Source organism: Pinus tabuliformis, chromosome 1_2, assembly GCF_031772625.1.
Source record: "Pinus tabuliformis cultivar Carrire ecotype Pingquan chromosome 1_2, CPIR1, whole genome shotgun sequence".
Taxonomy (NCBI): Eukaryota; Viridiplantae; Streptophyta; class Pinopsida; order Pinales; family Pinaceae; genus Pinus; species Pinus tabuliformis.
In genome coordinates this window covers 1,263,956,163-1,263,982,862 of record NC_142298.1, presented here as the reverse complement: position 1 = coordinate 1,263,982,862, position 26,700 = coordinate 1,263,956,163, and the positions used below count along the sequence as shown (strand labels likewise).

Below are 26,700 nucleotides of genomic sequence, written 5' to 3'. Positions count from 1 at the left end.
TAGAGGAAACGAAACAAAAATAAATAAGACGATAAATCATTGCTGGATACAAATGCATAGAATCTTTCATTCCTACAATTGCTTCTGGAACACAATAGGAATAAGCAGAGAAGGCAACTTTTCCGATTAAACTACCCTGTTAAAACCGCTGTTTACAGTAGAATGTCAAAATTAAAAATATCATCCATTTTCCATGTTTAATACCACCTACAAGGATTAAGGGAAAACAATGTATCAATAGACAGCATTAAATAAATCAAAACGCCTGTTATATATAGTGTCCCTCCAAATTAAAATCTAATACACTGTAGACGTCAAAGATAGAGGTAGATCGCTGAATTTATCCGTATAGATTCCCGTATAATTATAAACAGATGGCATCCCTCATTAATGTTTTTCGACCTAGTATAGTCTAGCGCCGAATCTCCTGAAGGATTACGATATAATATGTTGATTAAGTTCCTTTCAGATTTATTGACTGACAAATAAAAGCAAACGCAAGTCGACTACTAGCTCACTTTCTGCTACCGTATAATCAATTGTTATGGGATGTTAACCATGTAACACACTACGGCAAACGAAGGAAGATTACTACCCTCAGTATGTGTATATAGATATGAATTAGCAAATCCCGGGTCATCTTCAAATTCAGTTCTAGTAATTAACTTACATCATGTTCATTCAAACCCCACGAATCAATCCCTGCAAACCTGCCAGCCAAAAAACATCCAACACCAAAAAAATGACCCAGGAGGCTGCAGATTGAAGACTTGACGTGACTTTATCTAATGCGGTCCTGCAAGTCCGCGAGTAGACTAGATGCAACCGATGTCAATTTCCTTCCTGTTTCACCAGCTATAGACTTCAACGATGACAGATCTTCTGAAGCCTGAAAAAGTGCATCGTATGAGAAATTGTTAGAATAAGAGTAAGGGTACGTTTTTCAGTATTCTGTTACGGTAACCTGTTAATAGCATAGAGATTAAAAGTCTAATAGTCGATTTGTATTAGCAGTAGTAAAGAACAGTTTTGCCGGCGAAAGAAAAAATTTCAACAATATCAATTTATACAAGTTGAAAACTAACATGTCACAATGAGATAATATACATGCCTTGTCAGAATAACCTTGCTTGAAAGAAACTCACAAACGTCAAGCATGGGGAAGATGGCGCTATACCTGATTCAATGCAGCTTTGTACTTCGAATTCACCCAGCGTGAATTCAAGCATAAAGCATGTTCGACTTCGTTACAAGTCACAAGTCCTCTTTATTTCCATAAGCCAATTTATAAAATTCATGTGAATTCATGTGTACTTTTCATATTTAAAAACGATCAAGTATCCTATTCATGTCCACTCAAATCAATTTGGCTTGTTGGATGTGTTAGCCCCAAAGGTTACCTTAATCAGTTGGAAGTTGGGACCATCCACTTAAGGCATGTTGCCAGCAGGGAGGTCACAGGTTGAAATGCAGCGAAGTCCCATGGGCTTACAAGCCACAAGGTTGGATGATCCGCCTTCCATCCAGATAATCCAAGGAAAAAGGGGCAGAGGTCCACGATGTAACAATAACTGACTTTTGCGCTGACCAGACCCCACTTCTTGTTTTTCTAGCATGCAGAAACAATTTTCTAACAGATAACTACTTCAAATGATCATATTAGCATAATTTCTACGTATAGTTATCATCAAAGCAGTTACACAAGAAAAATTACAACTTACTCAAACATTGAGAGTAGTAAAAACCACAGTGAGACAATGAACAAGAGAAAATAAATTAGGCCTGAGGCCAGGGCAAAACTCACAAGAGGAAAACCAAAACTGCTTTCCTTATGAGAGAGAATTCAATGCCCATCAAAATATCCAGAAACAGAATGACAATCATGATAACTGACCAGAACAATATCAAGAAACAAGCCTCCATACTTTCCACAGATTTCATCCTCCGCTTCCCTCTTCTAGCTCAGAAAATAGAGATAATAATCCAAAAACGAGTTGTCCAAATGAGGAGCAATTGTGACATACATATAGTCATCATAGGGGTCAAATGGGTGCATCTAAAGGGCCCAACGGACCTGACATTTAGTAGATCCGACTTGTAATCTTTTAGGAGGCATAAATATATTTCAAATTTCCAATTTCGTCATAATGAAAATACCAACCATGGCTACCATATTTTTCAACACTCCCTCTTAATCAGGGAGGTACTTTTCATTCTCTCTCTCTCAAGATCAATCCCCCCGACCAATCCATAGGTCTCTCAGCCCACAGCCTAACGGAAAGATCATCAATTTCAACATAAGAAAAATCGATAGCATCAAACCAAACAACATTGTTCATGAGGCCATAACAAAGTCCAATCTCTCATAGAGATGACTCATCCTTCCCGACCAAATCAAAGGCCTCATGGAACATCCAAGGAAGGGATCACACCATTGATCTCCCCAACCATACCATAGATCCCACAACAAAAGAGAGGAAAAAAGAGGAAAAAAATAATACACCATCAATCTCCTCTCTGGAGATGAATACAATACACTATCAATCTCCTCTCTGGAAGAGATGAAATTTATACCTCATGATTGCAAGCCTCAGAACCAAACTCCCTGACCACATGGGTCTTACAGTAACCCGATCGTGCTATCAAACCAATGCTCCCTCTCAAACGGATCCTCAGTGATTCCAAGCCTCTTCCATAATCATCAACCTGCTCAAAAACATGAAAGTAGCCAATAGTGGATTCCAACAACATCCTGATATTCCCAGAGCTTTGTACAGAAGCAAACAGCAGCAACCTATCAATGCTCTTTCTTTTCTTAACGGGCCAAATCAACACATCAGTAGTGGAGTCTTGCAACATTTTCTTCATCAAGCAAGTGTCCATGGACTCATAGTCCATCATGTCACATTTTCAGCAAGTATTTCATCAGGCTCATACAACACTTTCCATCAGCGCCTTCTTACACTGAAGAGGTTTTCAGCTTTCATCAGAAACATATCATCAACACATGGCAGAGGAGTTCACAAACTCATCTTCGGTAGATCAGCGTATTCGTTAAGGACTTCAGCCCATTTTCATATTGAACTTCACAGGGGAAAACATGCTTCAATCAAGTTGTTTGTCTGCGCCTTCATCCAATCACGAGTCATCTTGACAGTTCATTCATCCATCCATTTTCAACAGCTGCCACACCTTAGCAATCTTCAATATGTACTTGCAATCCTCATTATCTCTTGAGAGTGTGTTAGCTCCCTCTTAATCTTAACCTTCTTGCAACCAATCAACCTTGTCCATATTAGCGAGACCATGGAGGTCAATCATCAAGAGAATAGTCAAGAGTCTTCCTCACCCTCGGCCCTCCTCCCTTTCACTCTCGGCCCTCACCTCTCGGCGTCCATTCCCTTTCCCTTCCTCCCATCGGCCACCTCTCTCATCTCCTCGCAGCCCCTCCTCACTCCATCTCTCCCCCACTGCCTTACAGCCTCCCCTCTCCCCTCTTCTCAACCTTCCCTCAGTTCCATCCCTCAGGGTCAAGGGATTCCACCCTCAAGCCTTTTCTCTTTCACCAAAATTTTCTCTCTAATTTTTCCTAAAAAATTCCCAAAAAATCTTAACAAAATTTTCTCAAAAAATTCCAAGTTGAAGATCTTCAGTGACTTGGGCAGCTAGTCTCTAGGTGTCTTCAAGCCCCTAAGGGCTTACTGGTGCACATATTCTAAACTTTTTCTCATTTTATTTATCTGATTCAAAGCAAAGCTAACACTGGCATAGATTTTCAATTAACTAAGGTTTAGCAGCAAATTTAATTTACATCTTTAATTGTTGTACATTTCAAAAATTGATGTTATCTTCAATAATCTTTTGCATGCTAATTGACAAATTTCTAAACACTATTTCACTGCTTTTCAAGAATTTATTTCTGAGTTTTTTTAGATCAAGTACATCACTAGATCAGAAATAGTAAAACTCAGAAATTTTCTGAATTATTAGCTAGTAGTTTGTCATTTGAAGTTTATGTTGTTATACATAGAAAAAAACTGAGTATTGCATGGTAAGAGGACCTCTAGTTTAAAATATATTGTTGACATTAACATTTGTTTTAAGAGTATATTACTAAACTGGCATTTCATTGATGTAATCTGAGTTTAAAACACTTAGTTTAATTTATGAAATACATTTGTTTTTACATGCTCATACAAGTAGGACTAATCTAGTTTTAATTATGCATCCAATGATCTTTGATTGAGTACTTCATGCAAATGAATTTTTGAATACTAAGTGTTTTATTTCCAGCATTTTATATTAGTTCCCTATTGTCCATTTCAATAATTACTTGTGAAGATTTTAAATTTTACATTGTTGGTATAAGTATTTGCTTTCACATTAAGTTAATTTTCCTGAGCCTTGAGTTAAAAAGCACTAAAAACATATTTCAGAATTAACTTTAGGCCATTTTTTCCGCAATTACATCATTTCACGTTGCATTTGCATACTAAGCTATTTCTTGCACATTAAAATTTTACTTCCAAGCATAAGCTTGGCTGCTAGAAACATTTAGGGATAAAACTTAGAATAGGCATTTTAACTAAAATTGACCAAGTCTCTGCATTTCACATAGCTTTAACTTTTGCATTTGCATATAAGATAGTCGAATCATTCAGGTTTCCCATCCTTTACTTGAACTTTATTTCCTTCGCAAAATAGTTGACTCCGCAAGGCACTAGTATCATTTCTCGCAAATCAATTTGAATCCTTAAAATCTTACGCAATCTAAAACAAGTATTGGTTGCTTAGTTGTGTCTCTCAGATTAGTTGGTTCCCAACCAATCTTCCCTCATTCCATTTCCATAGGGTCTACCCCCCTTAGTCTGTTATTAGGAGACAACTCAAACCGAATGATTGGGGATCAGTGTGACAGACCCTGATCTGGGTCGTTGTCGGTGCCTAGCCATTCTGTGCGACAACATTTTTTGGTGCCGCTGTCAAGGACCAATTTATTGGACATTGGCTTTACGAAAATTCTCATATTTCATCTTCTATCCTTCATCTTTCATCTCCTGTGTTTAAGTTAGATTTTTCTCCAAGTGGTGACTCCACTTTATTCATTTCCTACAAGGGTTTGCACTAGAAGAAATTCAAGTACCCTGATTAATCCCACTCCAGATCCTAAAAAGGTTTTTAGAGTTTGATTAAATAAAGTCTCTTCCTGTGCACACCTCAATAATCTTGGACAAGAAGCTCTCTCTGATATCCATTTTCTTTTCTCAGATCCCATTCAGCAAGACATCGTGGATGATTTGTATCATCCTTGCAATTTTGCTAAGTTACCCGCATGACCTACCTAATACAAGTATTGATTAATTGCCTTCTTGCCAAGGCAATAATATAGTAACCATTAAAGATCATCTTAATCGCTTTAGGCATTTCATTAACAAATGGGGTGGCGCTAATGTTGCTCATGAGGATGTGAGGATGAAGCTTTTTGTGCTCTCTTTAGAAGAGGATGCTTTAGATTGGTTCACCGAAAGACTTGATCATTCCTTCAATTCATTACAAGCTCTTACTAATGCCTTCAAGGAGAAGTTTAGAGATAAGAGGGAAGAAAGGCGTCTAGTTAAAGCCCTAAGTATCATAAAGAAAAAAAAAAATGAAACCGTTGAGGAATTTAACAGAAGGTTTAATGGTATTGTTAAGGAATTACCTCAAGATTATAAACCTCTTAATAAATCTCTCCGAGACTTCTACATTGATGTTTCTAATGCTGATACCTCTTATGAATTAAGACGTACTAAACTTGTTGATTATAAGCAGTGTCAAACTTTAGCTGAAGAGCTTGAAAAGGATAAGAAGGCATCCGGGAAATCTGAGATTTCAAGGTTTGATCAATGTTTTAAAACTCTGACTCTGACTCCGCCGAGGGTTGACTCTGACTCCGACTCCAACTCTGACTCGGTATCAACTCGGTTGGCTCGATTTCAATGACTCAGGCACTGTAAAAAATACATTAAATATTTATTTATTTTATAAAAAACATAATTTTAAAGATTGTCATTCATGTTTTCAAACACACGGCATTAGAATATAGATAGAGGGCAACATATGACCAAAGTAGGCTCATGAATATATCCATTATATCAAAATGGCACCTAGTCAGTGTTTTAAGATTTGGCCGAGTTGGTCTAAGTCAAGGCCTCATCGGGTCGACTCGGCCAGTGAACCGGTTCGGCCAGCCGGGTTATTACCAAGCCGGCCGAGTTGTCTATCAACTCGACCGGCTTGGTTGGGTTGGATGACAGCGGCCCGTGAACTAAAAAACAACGATTTCTTTTTATTTTTCTCTTTTGGGGGACTCCAAAGTTTTCACTATGATACTTTAATGGTTTTTTATCCCTAAATAAGTTTATCTTGTTTGATCTTGAAAGGTTTGTTTAAGTGGTATCACATATGTAGTAGAGATTCCTTAAGGAATACCTTCATTCTTCTTCAAAACCTTCCAATAGGTTCTTTGCCCCTTTCTTAAAGCAAACCTAACTTTGTGGCCCTAACCTTGGCCCTCCAAAGATGTGCATCGAGCCTTGAGTTGATTCCACGTGATGTTACACCCCTTGATGAGCCTCCAAATGCTAAAACACTAAACTTAAAAGCTTGGACGTTGGACTATGTGATGATATGCCCAAATGGACTGAAGATGCCCCCTGGCTGGCCTTGACCCTGTTTTGTTGGATGGTACCTTCTTCCAAAGCACAGATGGGGATGGTTATCATTGAGATGACTTAGGAGGGCTAGCACATCCCTCTTTGATGCCAATGCTTACCCTTAGGGGTGCCATGTCACTCACATGCTTGAAAAGGGTAACATAGGGTCTCTCCTAGATGACATCATGGTGGAGGATGCACCTTTTGAAGATGTACACATGCACTTTGGGACATTCTTGGAGTGAGGAACACTCTTGGACCCTTGTATTAGTTCCTTGGTGACTTACAATCTCTATTGGAGGATAACACCATTTCTAACCTCCTTGGTTATGTGTTTTTGTTTTGATCTCTATATCATCATCATCTATGTATTGGATAGTGTACTGGGTCACCATGAGAATGCTAAGCCCCTTCATCAGAAGCTTAGGTAGATAAACCCTAGGTTGGCCCCCTTAGTCCAAAAGGAGCTTGCAAAAATGCTCGCAACTCGAATCATTGCTCAGACTAGGCATTCATCATGGTGTTCCAATCTGGTGATTATTAGAAAGAAGAATGGAACAATCAGACTTTGTGTCCATTTCAGAAACCTTAATCTAGCATGTAAGAAGGATAATTACCCTTTGCCAAACATGGAGACTATGTTGCAAAGAATAACGGGTTCTGGAATGATGTCCCTGCTAAATGGTTTCTCTGGGTATAATCAAGTTTGGATTAAGAAGGAAGATTGACACAAAACTACTTTCACCACACCATGGAGTACATTTGAATACCTTCGAATGCCTTTTGAGTTAACTAACATTGGGTCAACCTTTCAAAGGGCTATGGACTATGCCTTCAAGGGTTTAATCGGTACAATTATTGAAATTTATCAAGATGATCTTATGGTTCTTTCTAAAAATTGTATCATTGATACAGGTCATCTTATCCAGGTTTTTAATAGATGCAGAGAATTTGGAATCTCTTTGAATCCTACTAAGTCTACTTTTGGAGTAACAGAAGGAAGTTGCTTGGTCACATCATTTCCAAGGATGGGATAAAGATTCACCCTGAGAGGGTTGAGGCAATCCAAAAGATTCCTCTCCCTCATAATCTCAAATCCCTTCAGTGTTTTCTTGGGAAAACCAATTTCCTTGGAAGATTTATTCCAAACTATGCAGAAATAGCTAAGCCTAGTCAAAGTATTATGAAAAAGGATGTTAAATTCTTCTAGAAAGACGATGGAAAAAAGGCTTTTCAAGAGATGAAAGGTGTTATTACTAAAGCTGTTGTCTTAGTCCCAATTATTCAAGGGACTTCATGATTTTGTCTTTTGCTTTTGAAGATACCATTGTTGGTGTCCTGTTACAAAAGAACAAAGACGGTCACGAACAACCTATAACTTTCATGAGTAGAGCGCTTCAGAATTTTGAATTAAATTATACTCCCATGGAAAAGCAAGCCTATGCCTTAGTTAAACCCCTTAAGCATTTCAAGGCTACCGCCCACAAAATCCTCAAAGCTAGTTACTATTGGCCTTCTATCTTTTCTGATTTTCATATAATTGTTAGAAGTTGCCAAGCTTGCCAAATGTTCACTGGGAAGCAAATGCTAGTTATCCTGCCCCTACAGCTTGTTGTTTTTGAGGCACCTTTTCAGCAGTGGGGTTTGGATTTCATTGGGAAATTCCATGAAAATTCTAGCAATGGCTACTCATGGATCTTGACAGCTACCGACTATTTCACTAAATGGGTTGAAGCCATCCCTACAAAGAATGCCACTGATAATGTCATAATGGATTTTATTGAAAATCACATTATTACTAGATTTGGTGTCCTAGCTAAAATCACCATCGATAATGCCAAAGCTTTTAGTTCTATAGAGTTATCATCTTTTTGTTTTAACTATGGCATTCTGTTATCTCATTCGTCTAACTACTATCCTCAGGGTAATGGTCCGGTTGTATCAAGTAACAAGAATCTTATAACCATTATCAAGAAGGTAGTAGGAGATAACAAGCGGTCTTGGGACAACGAAATCAAGTATGCTTTGTGGGCAGATAGGATAACTAAAAAGAATGATACTGGTTGTTGTCGCGCGGATTGGCACGACAATGCTCAGACCGGGGGCTGTCACTTTGATCCCCGATCCCTCCGTTTAAGCCTGTTTCCCGCGGCTAAGGGGGGTAGTCCCTGTGAGATGATGAGACCAACTGGCGACCAGTTGGTTGGGAGACACGAGATACGATATAAAAAAGCACTAAAATGACTTGATTGAATTAGCAGACCAGTGCCTTAAGAGATAGTGTTTAAGACGATTACTTGTTAGATGATGTAGAAAAATAAAATGTGAACAACAATCATTTGTCATCAGCTAAATCACAATGCTCTTAGAATGACCAAAACGATATCCAGCAACCGAAAAATGAATGCTTTGAACCACCACGAATCATAAACCATTAACCAGATATCAATTTCGCATCTCGACTTGAAAATTCAGCATGAAAGATGTAACATGAAAACAACTGAATCTGGCAAAAATAAATTTTTCACAAAATTTTTATTTTTATTTTTTTTGAAAAAATTTTAAATCTTTTTTCAAAATTTTTTTTTTTTTTTATTTTTTTTTTTTACTTTTTTTTATTTTTTTTATTTTTCAATGATTTTTTAATTAAAACATTAAACTAAAAATCTAAAAGAAAATAAAAAATAAAAAAAACTATATTAAAATCTAAATAAAGTAAAAAACTAATAAAATAAAATCTAAGTCAAAACTAAAAAGCATTAACAATATTTAATCGTAAATGAAAAAGGTAATTTTTAAACTACAACGTAACTAATAAAAGAAATAAATCTAAATTCTAACTTTGAATAAAAATGGACTTTTTATTTTTTATTTTATTGTTATATCATACATTAAAACAAAATCAAAAAATTTATAAAACAAATCTAACAAATTAAAATCTAAATAAAACAAATAAAAAAAAAAAAAACTAAATCGATGCTAACTTTAACGCATGAAACCATAACCTAAATCCAAATCAAAATAAGCCAAATTGAATTCCGATTTCTTTACGATTAAAACGCTGAACGCTTGAAACTTAGGCACGAAAATGACATCGAAACCCTGAGCTGCGAGCTGACCTACCGACGCTAAAAAATAAAAACGCAAGCATACCTGGAGATGATGATACACAGGTACTTGAAGCAATTACCTTGCCCGGTGGTGGATATCCTGCGTTTTCCAGTTCTTGATGGCGGGGTGAGCAGGGCACAGGCAGCGAAAGGATAAGACGGCGGCTGAGTGTTTGTGAATGGAAAGATAAACACCGCCAATCCTTACCACGCAGCAGATCATGAGGGCATTTGCATTTACGATTTGGAAGAACGCTGCAGAAATCGATTGTAACTGGAAACACCTTGTCAATAAAATTTAAACAAATTTTTTAGCGCTGGGTGTGTACAGGATGGAAGCGGATTTCTGCGCAGGACGATTTTGAGGTTGATGTAACAGCTTTTTGATGCTGGGCCGATTTTGAAAATGGCACATAACCTGATTCCGCACGCACCCTCGATCCAAAACTTATTCACGTGAGGGCCTTCGACGGTCAGTAGGGACACACGATGCCATTGATCTGCAGACTGTTGAGCTGAGAGAAGGCTTGGCTTTTACTGGTGCGTATCCTCAGACGGGACCGCATGATGCTGATATGGCGGCTTTAAATCGATTGCAGATGGCATACTGATCAGCGTATTCTGTTTTGGAGCCCACGTTGAAATCCGACCATTCGTTCTTGAACGCTGAATGCTTGCCACAATCGTTTCGATTTTGGGCTGAGAACTAAGCAACTACCCCTCTTCAGCTTTCTTGGTATCAACTGGATGGCAGGATCCTTTTTAATGATAATCACTTGAGGGTTTAAGGTTTCCAGCAGAGGCTTCTGACGGCAGTCCTGCAATTGTAAAAAAAAGACAAAACCCTATACCTGCAACAGAAAAACAAAACCCTAATGAAGACTGTATAAAACAGAAATTTAAAAAAAACCCTAGGCAGCTGATTAATGTACAAATTTTTGGCCCCTGAAATGCCAGATTTAGCAATAACAGCAGTAATATTTTCGAAATATCATAAAATTGAACTTCGCTGTGAACAGAAGGAAAATCTCTCATGTAAAACAGGAAATAAACTCTTAATGATTAGCCCAGGGCCAAAATCAGCTAGGCTCTGCAAGGAAAAGCCTGTGGGAGTCGGCTGGTTCAGCCCAGAACTTCCCCAAACGCCCACAAATACCCTTCACCTAAAGATTTCCTACACACCTCAAGCAAACATCAGCAAAGAGGGCAAGAAATGCTGCTAGATTTCAAGAAATAATGGAGATACCTGCCATTATTTCAGAAACCCTAGCAGCCCTCAGACCCTAGCAAGTGAACAAGATACCTGTGCTCACAATACTCTAAAAACAAGCTAAAACTAATGGCTGACAACTGAAATATGCAGAAAAATAAACATCTCACAGCAATTCCAGAGAGTAACACCGGCTAGATTTGGACCCCAAAGTCTTCTTTTATTAACCAGAAAATCAGATTACAAGAGAGCTTTTCAGTACAGACCAATGTTTTACAACTCGGACTCGGACTCGGTCGAGGATCAACTCCGACTCGGTAATGACTCGGCCGGCTCGATTTCAATGACTCGGTCGTTGTAAAAAATACATTAAATATTTATTTTTTTTATAAAAAAACATAATTTTAAATATTTTAAACATAATTTTAAAGATTTTCATTCAAGTTTCCAAACACACAACATTATAATATACATGGAAGACAACATATGATCAAAGTAGGCTCATGAACCAATCCATTATATCAAAATGGTACCCAATGGCAATAGTAAATACATAGTCAACTGTAGTCTATCATACATGATCAAAGACTCAAGAGTCAAAACAAAATACAAATAACCAAGGAGGCTAGTAGCTACTGCCAGAGGAGCCAAGATCATCTCGACCAATCTCTGGATCATCATCATCAGAGTCAGACAAGGGGCCCCATGGCTCCTCCTCAACATCATCGTCTCCAACTGCAACTATAGAAGTGGTGCCAGTACCACTAGGCTGTGCAGCAGATGCAAGCTGAGATAGAGTACAAATGCGGCTGAGCTTCTGTCGTGGCTGAGCAGAGGAAGGCGAAGCACCTACAACTGGATTCCTACTAGCTGGCTGTGAGACTGAGGCTGGTGGATCGGGATCTGCATTCAACTGAACAGGCTGCAGTGGATGTGCAACATCAAATTGATCAATCTCAAGATCCTCATCAGGATCAAACTCTGGTAGACGACTCTCCACTACCCAATCTGATGTTGGATCAATGTCTTCCAACACAATGGGATCTGAATCAGGTCTTTTGATCAGCAATTGGTTCCGTCTGAGCCGAAGGTTGTATTGGACAAAAACTAGATCATTCAACCGTTTTTGCTCCAAACGGTTTCTCTTCTTTGTGTGAATCCTCTCAAAGACAGACCAATTGCGCTCACACCCAGATGCACTGCAAGTTTGACTCAAAATACGAATTGCAAACCTTTGCAATTCAGGGCACTGGCCACCAAAGGCCTCCCACCATTGTGCTGCAAAAAACATAGGAGTGTAATGAATTATGAGTTAGATGAAGGCTGAAGCTCAACAAAATTACAAATTATATCTAACTTTCAAATTATAAATGATTTAACAAACTTTAATAAAAAAAGTAAAACCATTAAGAAATTGAAAATTGAAATTTTTGTTTACCTGGCTCATCTGCTTCTCTTGCAATCTTTGCTAGGTTCTTCCCAAAGGTACCTGTTGCATTGCTGAAGGATGTGACCTGCTGATGTATCAGCAGCTGATCAGACTACGATGGGACCATGCGCTCAATGCAATCAACCAGTCCATCTCTGACCTCCCCCCTCAAAGCTCCTGACTCCTTAGCTTTATAATGATACCGTGGGTTCAAAAAATACCCAGCTGCATGTATAGGGCGATGGAGTTGATTGTTCCATCTTTCATCAATGATTGCCCAAATGGGCCCATACTTTGCCACTCTATCCTTGTATGCTGTCTTTATTTGCTCCTTTGCTTGATCCATAGCCTCATAAATGAAGCCCATAGCCAACCTTTCCCCATCCACCAACCGCAACACCTTAACTAGTGGCTCAGCAAGCTTCACAATCTCTGCTGCCTTTCTCCAAAAAGTTTCATCATGGACTTTCCTTTTCAATTCTCTGCCTTCTGGTTTGTTAGACCAACTGCTTTGATTCCATTCATCACTGGAAAACATCTTTTGCAAGTTTCTATGTTGGGAAAGCATAGATTGCAATGTCAAAAAATGTGTAGCAAATCTAGTGATGGCAGGCGTAATAATATCCTTGCCTCCAGTGTGTTTCCTCATGAGACTCAAAACCAGTGTATGATTGTAGATAAATTTTGTTATGCTTTTGGCATTATCTACAGTGTTTCTGACCCAATCTAATTTTCCAATATCCTCAAGCATGAGGTCTATGCAATGTGCAGCGCATGGGGTCCAAAAGATGGTCTTGTGTTTTTCCTCTAACAGTCTACCAGCAAGAACATAGTTAGAGGCATTGTCTGTGATGATTTGAACAACATTAGCCACCCCCACATCCTCAATAACCTCATCCAATAGCTGAAACAACAAGTGGCCATCTTTTACCTTATCAGATGCATCAACTGATTTTAAAAACATGGTTCCCTGTGGGCAGAAGACAAGAAAGTTTATGATGGTACGGTTTCTTTGATCAGTCCATCCATCTGACATGATGGTACACCCTGTTCTTGCCCATGATTCCTTGAAATCTTGCAAATACTCATTAATTGATTTAATTTCTTTCTGCAAACGAAACCCCCTTAGCTCTTGCATAGTAGGGTCTTTGAAGCCTTTTCCAGCAGCATGTATGGCCTCAAACATAGGCTCATAATATGGTGAACGAGCAGCATTAAAGGGGATATCAGCATCATACCACCATCTAGCTATGTAGTCACAAGCAGTCTCCCTCAATTCTTTCTTCCAATGGTCATCTAAAGTGGGCTGAGCAAGACCTTTACTAATACTAACTTCAGGACCATGTGCATCTGATGGAGAGGAGCCTGAGTGAGTGAAAAAACTTTTGATAGTCCCATCACCCTTCATTCTACCCTTTCCCTTATCTTGAACAGAAGCAAAAGAGGGAGGAACATAACGGAAAGGGTTTGATGCATCAGTTTGAGGGATAGAGGAAGAACCCTCAAACTCATAGTGGGGGTTGGCAGCCATCATTCTTTGTATCTCCCTCTTCCTCCCAATTTCAGCTTGTATCTCTTTTTGCCTAGTCTTTTCTTCTTTAAATTTTTCAAAGCTTTCCAACAAATTCTTTCTAATCTCCCCAATTTTATCAGAGGGACATGGAGTAATATTGCCTTTAATCCCTGCCAAGTGTTGTTTTAGCCTATGAATCCCCCCAGGACCTGACTTAATTTTCCTATGGCAAAACTTGCAACACATCTCACTATCAACCATTTCAACATATGCCCAAGCAGGATCTTTTGCTCTAGGTGCCATTTTTTGACTAGGAAAACAATCTGAAAATGAAAAAAAAAAAACAAAATTGATTCAATGTTCATTTATTTGACTAAAAACACTCTCTAAGCTATCTTGATATGCACCTAAAATTTACTAAGTAAAAACAGATTTATAGAGGTGGAAAAAAATACCTCCAGGCACAAACTGCCTCCTCAAGCTTGCTCCAAGAATCAGCTCCTCAATGCTGCTCCAAATGGCTGCCCAAGAAGCTCCTCACTCCAGCTACAATGCTCCTCCAAGACTCCTCACTGCTGCTCCAAAACAAGCTCAAGAACTGCTCACTAACTCTCAAAGAAGACTCTCACTCAAATGCATAAGACTGTTGTGAGTGAAATGAGAGCATTTGGCTGTCTTAAATAGAGTTTGGGAGGGGGAAATGGACCCCAAAAGCATTTAACAATATTCCATTACCCTTTGGAATCCACAAACCCTACTTAACTTTACCAAATATCAGCAAAAAAATGATTTTTTTTTTATAAAAACCGCTGCCCAGCCGTCCTTTCCATGACTCGGCCGAGTCAATACGGACCCGGCCGGGTTGACCAAGTCAGCTATGACTCGACCGAGTCATTGGATGACTCGGCCGAGTCATAGCTGACTCGGTCAGCCGAGCCGGGTCATGGGCCGGGTCATTGAGCTGGCTATTGAAACGGTCCGAAACGGCCGTTTCGGTTTCAACTCGGCCGTTTCGTAAAATAGTGGTACAGACTCACAGATCAGATAAAAAAAAATGACCCCCTAAGACCCTATATAAAGGAAATGATCCCAACGACTAGTTTTGGGTGATCCATGTTGAAGCGATCTCGACCGTCGATGAGAGTTAAGACATCCCTTAATCTCATCCGTCGATTTTATTTAAAAAAGCTATTTTTGCATGTATTCACAAAAATATTATTACTTTATTGCTTAGGGTTTTTTTTTTTTTTTTTTTTTTTTTTTTTTTTTTTTTTTTAATTCATTTTAGGATGGATCATCAAACTAAGCCGTTGGAAACATCACCTAGGACCTAGGACCTAGGACTCATGAGGGGATTTACAACATTTTCAACCCTCAAAACACATTTCATCATGATTTTTACAATTTACATCTCAAAGGGATGAACCCACCTAACACAGACCCTCATAGAACACCCAGTTCTGCGACACAACTATAATCTAGCAGATTAACACGCTAGGATTCTCCTAAAGTCCTAATAACAAAATGCATCCCGGCTTTGGGGTCGGGTTTGAAGGAAACCTCTGCCGATCCATGGATCGGTGAGACTAAAAACCTCCCGGGACGCAGATCATCATTAGAAAGTTAGGTCCACCTAGGCAATTTTACATACATGACTCTGATCTGCTTAGATTATTTACAATTTATACATGCAGACTGGGTTTACAACAAAAATGATCAAGTTGTTGATGACTGTAGGCTGGCATGGACACGTCGTTCAGGAGCTACCCCTCTCTGCCAACAGAAAGGAGGAGTACTGCATGGGCAGTTGACCAGTAGTGGTCAACACTGGTAAAAGTCCCTTTGAACTTGTCTATGGCATGGATGTGACATTACTTGTCCATCTAAAATTACCAGCTTACCAACTCCTTCAGTGTTTTCTAGTGATAACGATGTTGTCCAAAACAGGGTTAATCAAATTGTGAAGTTAAAAGAAACGCGCATGAAATCTTTTGATAGAATATGCAAGAATCAGTTTAACATTCTGGATTTAAGACCTCTGTGGTACATTATTTTTGAATTAGTCACCAGAGAATCCACAGTAAGAACTTTTTTCTGCAAATATTTCAAATCCCAACCGGGATCCATCATCAGGACAACTTGAATGCTTGATAGAAGAAGAGCAGATTTTAGGGTTTAAATAGAAATGAGGAGAGAAAGGAGGGAAGTTCGGCTCTCAATTTTTGAGAAGTCGGCTGCTTCTAATTTAATTAATTAATTAACATTAAGAAAACATTAAGAAAATCTTTGACAAATCTTCTCGGTCTAGATCTTTACAAGTTGGAGATATGGTTTTACTATGGGATCGCAAAAATGAAAAGCCGGGAAAGCATAAGAAATTTGACAGTTTGTGATTGGGCCCTTACATCATCCGAGGCATCGCTGGTCCAAATTCATTCCACTTGAGCAGACTGGATGGTGAACCACTTGACTTACCTCCAAATGGCCAAATGCTCAAGCTATTCTTCAAAGATGATGTCTGATGCCATGGTGCATCTTTTGTATTGTATTTCTAGCCCTACAACTTGTCATTTTAACATTTTATTTATGTTCTTAGATTAACTTTACATTTCATGTTTGTAGAATTGTTACAGAGCTTCTAGTTTATATAATGTTATATGATGATTTTTGGATTATATTTGGATAGACGCTACTTATGTCATTCTGTGTTTTCTTTGGGTGCAGATTCTGGATTCTCGCATTCCTTCGATGAAGCAACATGTCTCCAAGTAGAGCCAAATGTTGACCACTCCATGTAAACTAATCCATAGTTGTACATTTTTTCACACATGGATTTCCATCATGTCTGAGCACTCGGAGGATCGACAAATTCATCATTATCAGCTATATCTACACTAGAGTTTGGTAAACCCATTCTGCATTTTGTAATGTAAATGATCCTAGTAAAACAAATGTATGTAACAACCTAGATAAACTTATTTTTCTGATGATGATTTATATACTAGGAGGCTTTTAGTCTCACTGATTCATGTGTGTTTCTAAACACGGATGATCGGCAGAGTTTTTCCCTCTAGCCTCACCCCAAAGCTAGGGTGGATTTTGTCGTCCAGTTTTAAATGAGTCTTAGTGTTATTTATGGAGTCTCTGTAAAAGTGATTTGGGAACAATTCTAACTATTTTGTTAGATTATTTTATTACAAGTCACTTGGTCTACTAGATCATATTTTGTGTCACAGAATGGGTAATTACTGAGGATCTATAGTGAACGCATGTTCCCCCTTCATGGGTTAAAAATGTAATATTTCATTTAAATAATATTTTATCTTTAATGCTAAAGTATTGGAGGGTTGGAAAAATTAATAATCCCCTCATGAGTCAATTAATTAAATTTCCTTACTAAAATAAATGAAAATGTTAAAGCCAGAAATTTTAATTAATTTAGGTCCTAGGAAAAATTCAATTCTCCAACATTTCAAATTCATGGGTTCTAAAGTTTTTAATTTTTGAAGGTCCCCAACCAAAGAAATATTGAAAATTTCAAGATATTTTGGACCATTAAGCCATAGTAGTTAAGTTAAAGTCAAGTTTTTGAGGCAATTAACTCAAAATAATCAGTTTTTAGTTAATTAAAAGTGAAATTCGAATTTCCTCAAAAAGTAACTTTATTTTGACAGTGACGATTAAAAGATCAATTCATCTTTACCAATAGTTGAGATTAGGGATCAAGCCAACTAGCCATTGGAGAATTTTTTCTATAAATGAGAGGCCTCTCTCCATTATTTGGATCTGATTTCTAAATCGTGTACTTGCTCTAAGAAAACTCTTGTAACTATTTATGGGTAATAAAACGCAAAGACTTTGGGATTTCAGACCGTGGTGTTCCTTTTTCATATTTATGTGGTAATATTGTTCTTAATACTTTGTCATTTTTATTTGTATTTGCTGGATAATAGCATTTGAAGACTGATCTGTGTACAGGTATCTTGCACAAATTTCTGGGTTTTAAAATATCATTTTGATTTAATATAAGTAGCAATTATCTCTATTTCTTGATGGTTTTATGATCATTTTGAAATCTCTATTAATCTAAAAATCATATTTAAGTCTGCAGAAGTTATCATTCATGATTTGGGCGTTTGGGCAAGTCCTCAGCTGGATCAACTGACTCTCATTTTAAAGAATATAAAAAACCTATTGTTTTTAATTTCCAAAGTCATATTTTATTTGCAGGGTTTTTCTTGGGCTTATGCCTCTTTAAAATTTCAAGTTTGTTTATAAATTTGTGCAAAATTGTTTAATATATGGCTACTAGAGGGCATTGATCAACAGATTTGCTAGATCTGTAAAATATTATTGCAGATTTGTAAATATCAAGTTTTTATCAATTCATTGGGGTTTTGAGTGTTTCATTATTTTGTATATACATGTTTTGGGGTTTTCTATCTTTTGTTTGTGCAAGAATAGATCCGAAGATTGCGGGTGATTTTTGTGGATTTTGGAGACAGATCTAAGCCCCGAGGGCATCTCCATTTTGTTTGCAGGTGGAAGAGAAATTTCAAGAGGATTATGGGCAAATATTTTAGGGCCTGGAGGCTCTGTGTTGGCCATCTCCAGCTCCTTCTCGGCCTCCCCTTTCCAGCCCCCTTCTTCTCCATCTTGGCCTTCTTTTTCTCAGCCTCCCTCACCTGCTTCTCGGTTTCCCTTCCTTCTCTCAGCCATCTCCCCTCGACTCCCTGCCTCCTCGACTTGCCTTGCAGCCCCCTCATTCTTACCCTGCTTTATGACTTCCTTCATCCTTTCACGGCCTCCACTCTTCCTCACCCTCGGCCATCCTCCCTTTCACTCTCGGCCCTCACCTCTCGGCCTCCATTCCCTTTCCCTTCTACCCCTCAGCCACCTTCCTCATCTTCTCGCAACCCCTCCTCACTCCATCTATCCCCTGCTGTCTTACGGCCTCCTCCCTCTTAGCCCTCATTCTCGACCTTCCCTTTCAGCCTTATGACCCACCCTCTCCCCTCTTCTCAATCTTCCCTCAGTTCCATCCCTCAGCCTCAAGGGATTCCACCCTCAAGCCTTCTCTCCTTCACCAAAATTTTCTCACTAATTTTTCCTAAATTTTCCTAAAAATTTCCAAAAAAATCTTCACAAAATTTGAACAAAATTTTCTCAAAAAATCTCTGATTTGAACATCTTCAGTGACTTGGGCAGCTAGTCTCCAAGGGTCTTCAAGCCCTTAAGGGCTGACTAATGCACATCTTCTAAACCTTTTCCTCATTTCATTTATCTGATTGAAAGCAAGGCTAACACTGGCATAGATTTTCAATTAATTGATGTTTAGCAACAAATTTAATTTACATCTTTAACGGTCATACATTTCAGAAATAGAAGTTATCTTCAATGATCTTTTGCATGCTAATTGACAAATTTATGATCATTGTTTCACTGTTTTTCAAGAATTCATTTCTGAGTTTTTTTTAGATCAAATACATCACTAAATCAGAAATAATAAAACTCAGAAATTTTTTGAATTATTTGTTAGTAGTTTGTCATTTGAGGTTTCTACTGTTATACATAGAAAAAATCTAAATATTGCATGGTAATAGGACCTCTAGTTTAAAATATATTGCTGGCATTGACATTTGTTTTAAGATCAGATTAGTAGACTGACAATTTTTTTTGATGTAATCTGAGTTTAAAACACTTAGTTTAATTTCTAAAATACATTTTTTTTTGAATGCTCATGCAGGTAAAATAATCTAGTTTTACTTATGCATCTAATGATCTTTGATTGAGTACTTCATGCAAATGGATTTCTAAATATTAAGTGTTTTATTTCCAATTTTTTACAATGGTTTCCTATTGTACATTTCAATAATTACTTGTGCAGATTTTACATTTTACATTGCTAGTATAAGTATTTTCATTCACATTAAGATCATTTTTCTAAGCCTAAAGCTAAACACTGAAGACATATTTCAGATTAACTTTAAGCCCTTTTTTCCACGATTACATCATTTCACTTTGCATTTGCATACCAAGCTAGTTCTTTCACATTAAAATTTTACTTCCAAGCATAAGCTTCATTGATAGAACCATTTAGGGATCAAACTTAGAATGGGGATTTAACTAAAATTGACCAAGTCCCTGCATTTCACATAGCTTTAACTTTTGCATTTGCATATAAGATAATCAAATCATTCAATAGCAGTTTCTCATCCTTTACTTGAACTTAATTCGTTGAAATTTCTAAGTTTGACACGTTAGAAACCCTTCATGCACTTTACTGATTTATTCCTACCTATTTGTTCTGTTAATTAACAAGTTATTTACCATGTAAATGCTGGAAATAAATGCAAGTACATGCTCAACACATTACAAATCATCAACTGAAGAAAATAGAAACAAGCACACAAGTGACACTGTTGTTTTTGGACTAATGTCCCGGGAAAAGCCCAATGCGGGAAAACTGGTGCAGCTATCTGAGGGTTTGATTTATTAAGAAATTTCAGAATACAAGCTGGGTGCCAAATCCGGCTCACCCAACAGAGAAAAATCTTGGCAGTAGCACCTCTCTACTTAGAAGCAGATATTCAGACTGAAACAGCAGATAAACACTCCAGCAGCTCCATAGCTCCAATCTGCACCACAAAACCCCAACGTCGGCCTCTAGGGACTGCGTCAGCTACTCTCTAGCCTAGCGTCACTCCGACTTGGCCTGCGTCAACCTATGGAGGCACTGTGTCCGTCCTCTGGCCCACTGCGTCACCCACACTGGCCCTCAAAGGCATTGTGCAACTCCTCGTTGCCTCTGCGTGAGCCCTGGATGGCTCTGCGTGAACCCATAGCTGCTTCTACGTCCCTCTTTGTGGCTACTGCGCTGATCCTCTCGGTGCTATCTCTGTCTCTCTGCTTCTGCGTTCACTGCACCTCAGCTGCAACTGTGATCACTCTCTCTACTTTCTCAGCAAACCAAGCCCCAAAAAGTCGAAACCTCGATCTCTTGATGTGTTCCCCAAGTGAGCCTCAAGCCTCCTCTTATACTTTTCTCGTTGACAAATCAACAGTTGAGATTAAGTCCCTAATCAACGGCTAAGATTAGATCTGGCTTGATCCATGTCTTTTGGACCATTCTAACACAGTTTTATATTAATTCACATTAATATTTTATTTTCCTTAAATTTAGACTTAGGGACTCCATTAAAAATATTAATTAATTTTAATATCTCCCAAACAGTTTAGAATCTGCCCAAACCCTTTCTCGGTATTGGAGATCTCATGTGCCTTAGCCTCTCCACCAATTTTTGTGGCTAGAGCACATCCAATACTACCCAAAACCAACACTCCCTCTTAGCGAGGATTGTGCTCTACTAATACTCCTCACTAAGCATCACTCTGATCATCTAGCATCGGTCCCTGTGCTGATGCTAAGCCTTATACCCAACATCCTCTACACTACTGCATCCTGTACTACTACCCATGGCCCTGCCACTGCCACTGCTGCATCCGTACTGCAACTCCCTCTACATCTGTGCTGCTACCCATGGCCTTGCCACTGCCACTATTGCATCTGCACTGCAACCCCTCTCATCTATTGATTTGGGGTAGCATCAAATGTGCTCTAGCCACGAAATTTTGTGGAGAGATTGGGGCACATGAAATCTCCAATACACAAAAAGTGTTTGGCTAGATTCTAAACAGATCAGATGATATTAAAATAATTAATATTTTTAATGGAGTCTCTAAGTCTAAACTTAGGGAAAATAAAATATTAATGTGTATTAATATGAATATGTGTTAGAATGGTCCAAAAGACATGGATCAAACCAGAACTAATCTTAGCCGTTGATTAGGGAATTTATCTCGGCTGCTGAGATGTCAACAGGAAAAGTATAAGAGGAGGCTTGAGAGTCACTTGGAGTGATCAGTCATTCTATTCTCTAGAGCGAGGCTTGCTAAGAGAGATAGAATTAGTGATCGGGAGATGCAGCTGAGGGGCATTTGAGTACAGAGAGACAGAGAGGCAGAGATAGTGTCAGGAGAGCAGCGCAGTAGCCAAGGAGAGTGACGTATAGCCAGCCAGGGCTCACGCAGAAGCAACCGGCAGCTGCGCAAAGACTCAGAGAGGTCGGCGTTACTGACGCAAAGGGCTGACGTAGGGCCTCCCAGGGCTGGCGCAGACCCATCCAAGATGACACAATGCTAGCGTGAGGCAAAGACGGGCTGACACAGTCCAGAGAGATGCTAACGTTGGGGTTTCTGGCGCAGATTGGTGCTGAGTAGCTACTGGAAGGATTATCCGAGGTTTCATCCAAGAGATTTGTTAGACACTGAGAGGCATTCCTGCCAAGGAAATTCTTTGTTGGGTAGGACAGTTTCGGCACTCAGATTGTACTCTGATATTTCTTAATAAAAAAACCTTCAGATAACTGCATCGGTTTTCCCACATTGGCCTTTTCCGGGGACATTAGTCCAAAACAGTGTTGCGGGGGAGCGTCCCCCCCCTCAAACCCGCTCCCGAAGCGCGCTCCGGGCCGGAGCGGGTCGGGAGCGCGCTCCCCAAATCGCTCCCGGACGGGAGCGATTTTCGGGAGCGCGCTCCCATAAAAAAAATTGCGCTCCCAGGTCTGTGAGGGAGCGCTTCAGGGAGCGATCGCTCCCGGAGCGCTTTTTAATGCCCGGGAGCGATCGGGGAGCGATCGCTCCCGGGCATTAAAAAACGCTCCGGGAGCGAATTTTAAAGAACCGGGAGCGGTTCGGCAGAAAAAAATTCCTCCGGACCTGAAAAAACAAAAAAATTTAACTAATTTTTTTTTGTTTATAAGCCCAATGGGCCAAAAAAAAATCATTTCAATGAGATTGAGCTTGAGCTTGAGAGCTGAGGAAGAGCAAAGGAGCAAAGAGCAAGAGCTGAGGAGCAAGGAGCCAGAGCTGAGGAGCGAGGAGCAAGTGCCAAGGAGCGAGGAGGAAGCTTGCAAAGGTAAGTAACTTAATAATTTAGTTAGTTTAGCTGGTTAGGTAGTTAATTTGGTTAGTTTCATTTACCTGTTTGAGTTTAAAGATCATTAATTTAAATTAAATTAATAAATTAAATGAATTAATCCCAATAAACTAAATTAATTTGCAGATTCAAGACTCAAACCCTACAAACATCAAACACGATGGACCTGAGGATTTTTATTGGCATTTTCCTCTTCCTGGTCCCCTTTCTGGTTATTATGGTGGTGGAGAGTAGGAAACGGAGGGGGCCTGAAACTGAAGAGGTGGATGAAGAAGCCAGAGGAAGTCAAATGGGTGAAAACCCCAGTGAGGAGGATGTGGAGGAGGGTGAACATGAGGGTCAAAAAACTAAACAAGACCAAACTCCATTGTGAAAATATGTTCACAGGGCTGAAACAGGGAGAGGGGATGGAACCACTAAATTTCATTGCCCCCATTGCAACACTGACTACACAGGCTCATACACCCGTGCTAGAAGACACCTCTGCGGGAAAAGGCCATGGGCTGGAGAGAAACAAATAGGAATCAAAACTTGTGACAAGGTGTCAACAGCAGATAGAGCCAAATACATAAAGGAAGAGGAGGACGCCCAATACAGAGCAAAAAGATCAAGGGGTTTCTTTGAACCAAGCTCACAAAGAACTCCTTCAGCATCCTCCCAAGGCAGTGGATATGGACATGGAGGCACAGGGTCATCATCTTTACGCCGTAGAACCATATCAGATTTCCTTGATGAGGGGTGTAGGAATGATGTGGATTCAAAAGTTTACAGGTTCCTCTATGCATGTGGGATACCATTCAATGTTCTACGCTCACCTTATTGGCACGAAATGGTTTCTGCCATAAATGATGCCCCTAAAGGGTACAAGAGCCCTGGGTATGACAAGGCAAGAACTGTTGGCCTTGATCATGAAAAAGCAAAAATATCACATTCTTTGAATAAAATGACAAGTTCTTGGACTGACAATGGGGTGTCCATTGTATCTGATGGATGGACAAATGTAAAAGGCAAGCCATTGATAAGTGTTCTTGCCGTGTCTGTTAGTGGTCCCATCTTTCTAGCTGCACATGATTACTCAGACAAGTTCAAGACCGCTATCAACATTGCAGAAGCATTGCTTGAAACAATTGAGCGTATTGGCCCATACAATGTCATCCAAGTCATCACTGATAATGCTCCTAATTGTAAGGCAGCGGGAGCAATTATTGAGGATAAATACCCGAACATATTTTGGTCTGGATGTTTGGTTCACACATTGAACCTTCTGTTGCATGATATTGTCAAAAACAAAAATGAACAATACCAATGGATTGGTGATTTGTACAAGAAAGGAAAAAAAATGATAAAATTTATTACAAATCATAGCAATACCCATGGCCTTTTCCGCAGTCACTCGAGATTGGAGTTACTGAAGATTGTGAGGACTAGATTTGGTAGCTATTACCTCACCTTCAGACGCCTTTTGAAGGTAAGAGAGGCATTAGCTAGCATGGTATCAAGTCCACATTGGCAGGTGTTAAAGGAAAGGGCTACAAATGTAGCTGACATTGCAGGTTTTGAAACAGTGGAGGAGGCCGCTCTTGATGGGCAGTTTTGGACAACTGTGAGACAGGTATTGGATTTCACCAAGCCAATTTATAACATGATTCGGTTTGCAGATACAGACAAACCAGTGATTGGCGAGGTGTATGAGCAAATGGATACCATGTTGGGGGAAATAAAAGACATTGTTCATAACAAAGATCCCGACCTGTACAAACTGATTCACGATTGTGTGTGTGAACGGTGGAATAGGCTTAACCTTCCACTACATTGCTTGGCGTATATCCTTACGCCAAAATACTACTCAGATTCTTGGTTGGGCAAACCTGCAGCAGGGGGTGGTGTTAGGACCAAACCCCATTTAGATCGAGAGGTAACTAGAGGATATCTGGAAGCATTAGAAAAGTTGGTGCCTGACAGGGAGGAATGTGCAGCTGTGCGCCTTGAAATAGGCAGATACTTCACTGGCAGTGGTTTGTATGGTAACTTCCATGCAATGGATGACAAAGATAAATTTGATTCTCTCACATGGTGGGAAACATATGGCGGCCACGGACTTTTGCGAAAATTGGCAATAAAAGTTCTTTCACAGGTTGTAAATTCTTCTTCTGCAGAGGTGTTGGAGCACCTACAGTTATATACATAATGTGAAAAGAAACAGGCTCAACGAAAACCGAGCAGAAAGCTTGGTTTATGTGCACTACAACTTGAGGTTGTTGAGCCATTACTGTGATTGGGCTAATGAAGATCCCACATATAAAATTTGGGACAATCACCCTGAGGACGACAATTTGGAGGATGGCATTGTACATATGGAAGAACTAGAAGAGGAGCTTGTACGGGATGAAGCTGAAGCAGCTGCAGCAGCCATGCCACCTCCACCTCCACCATCCAGTAGCAGTTCTCGGGGCCCGAGTCTTGTTCCATTGCTGTCGCCACCTCCATCGACACCCTCGCGTGGAGGCTCTAGTTCTGGTCGTCGGTCTGGGCGGGAGACTCCTAGAAGACCACCACGACCTACTTATACTCCTGGAGACTCTCGTGGCAAGGGCCACTTGTAGATTTACAGTTTACTTGTCTTTTTTAGTTTCTATTAGACTTGTCACTTTAGTTTTCATAACTGTTCAGTGTTGAGTTTTGAGTCCTTGACTCTTGACTCTTTCATATCATTATGACATTATGATATTTTTTGTAAACATTATATCACTGTGACAATGAAAATTTGAAGTTTGAAGTTGGGCCTTGGCAATTATAACTCATTGGTAATGATTGTGAATTATGAATATGATGCTTTGTGAAAGACTAAAGTTGTTTCATTTCATCTCATTATTCATGTTTCATTTTATAAATTTTTAACATTTCATATCATGTTAACAGTTAGAAGTTAGGACTTAGAAATATCTTCGATATTACTTCTTGTAATTGTTAAACTTGGCTTACAAGTACAACTTGTTACTTTGGTGATCAATGATGATAAATGTTATTGAATTTTCAATTCTGAAAGCTTGAAGTTGAAACTTTAATATTGAATTTGATGAATCATGATTTATAAGACTCAATATGTTGCAGTTGTAATATGTATTTTAATTTTACTAAGGTTGATGACGATTATAATTTCTAGAATCTAGATGATTGATGTGATATGGTTCAATGATCAATTTATGTTTTTTTATGTTTTTTATGTCTATTTCATCATTCTACATGTTTTTGTTGACATATATGTATCAAAAATTAAAAAATATAAAAAATATATATATTTTTAAAAAATCGCTCCGGGATTCGCTCCCAAACCAGGAGCTTCTGAAAATGGTCGCTCCCGCTCCCGCTCCCAAGTAACATGGGTCCAAAAATAATGGTGTCATATGGTGTGTTTGTTTCTATTTCTTTTAGTTTATGATCTGTAATATGTTGAGCATGCACTAGTGTTTATTTTCAGTATTTACATTGTAAATAACTTGTTAAGGAAAATAACAAGTACGTAGGAATAAATCAGATAAATTGCATGGAGGGTTTCTAACTAAGTAAAATTAGAAACTTTTACATGGTATCAGAGCGTGATTGCGGATCATAAGAGGACTAAGGACATCAGCCGAGCGGAGCAATAGCAGCGAAAAACAGTTGTCCCGAAGTGATAGAAGTTGTTTCTAGCAAAATAACAACAACGAAGGGTGGCGCAATGCCTACATCATCAAGGGTGAGCCGG

General features: G+C 39.0%; 1 protein-coding gene across 6 annotated transcripts in view; it reads right to left on the bottom strand.

Moving 5' to 3' along the window:
* Positions 1-252: 252 nt before the first annotated feature.
* The window catches only part of LOC149210822 (putative ADP-ribosylation factor GTPase-activating protein AGD8), a 299,814-nt gene continuing 273,366 nt past the window's right edge, over positions 253-26,700 (bottom strand). For all 6 annotated transcript variants that reach the window (XR_016252963.1, XM_089396802.1, XM_089396805.1 and 3 more), the window contains one exon: positions 253-889. Coding sequence is in view for 4 of the 6 variants with exons in the window: in XM_089396802.1 (XP_089252928.1) it covers positions 782-889 (108 nt within the window). In the remaining 2 variants the exon portion in view is untranslated. The remainder of the gene's footprint in view (positions 890-26,700) is intronic.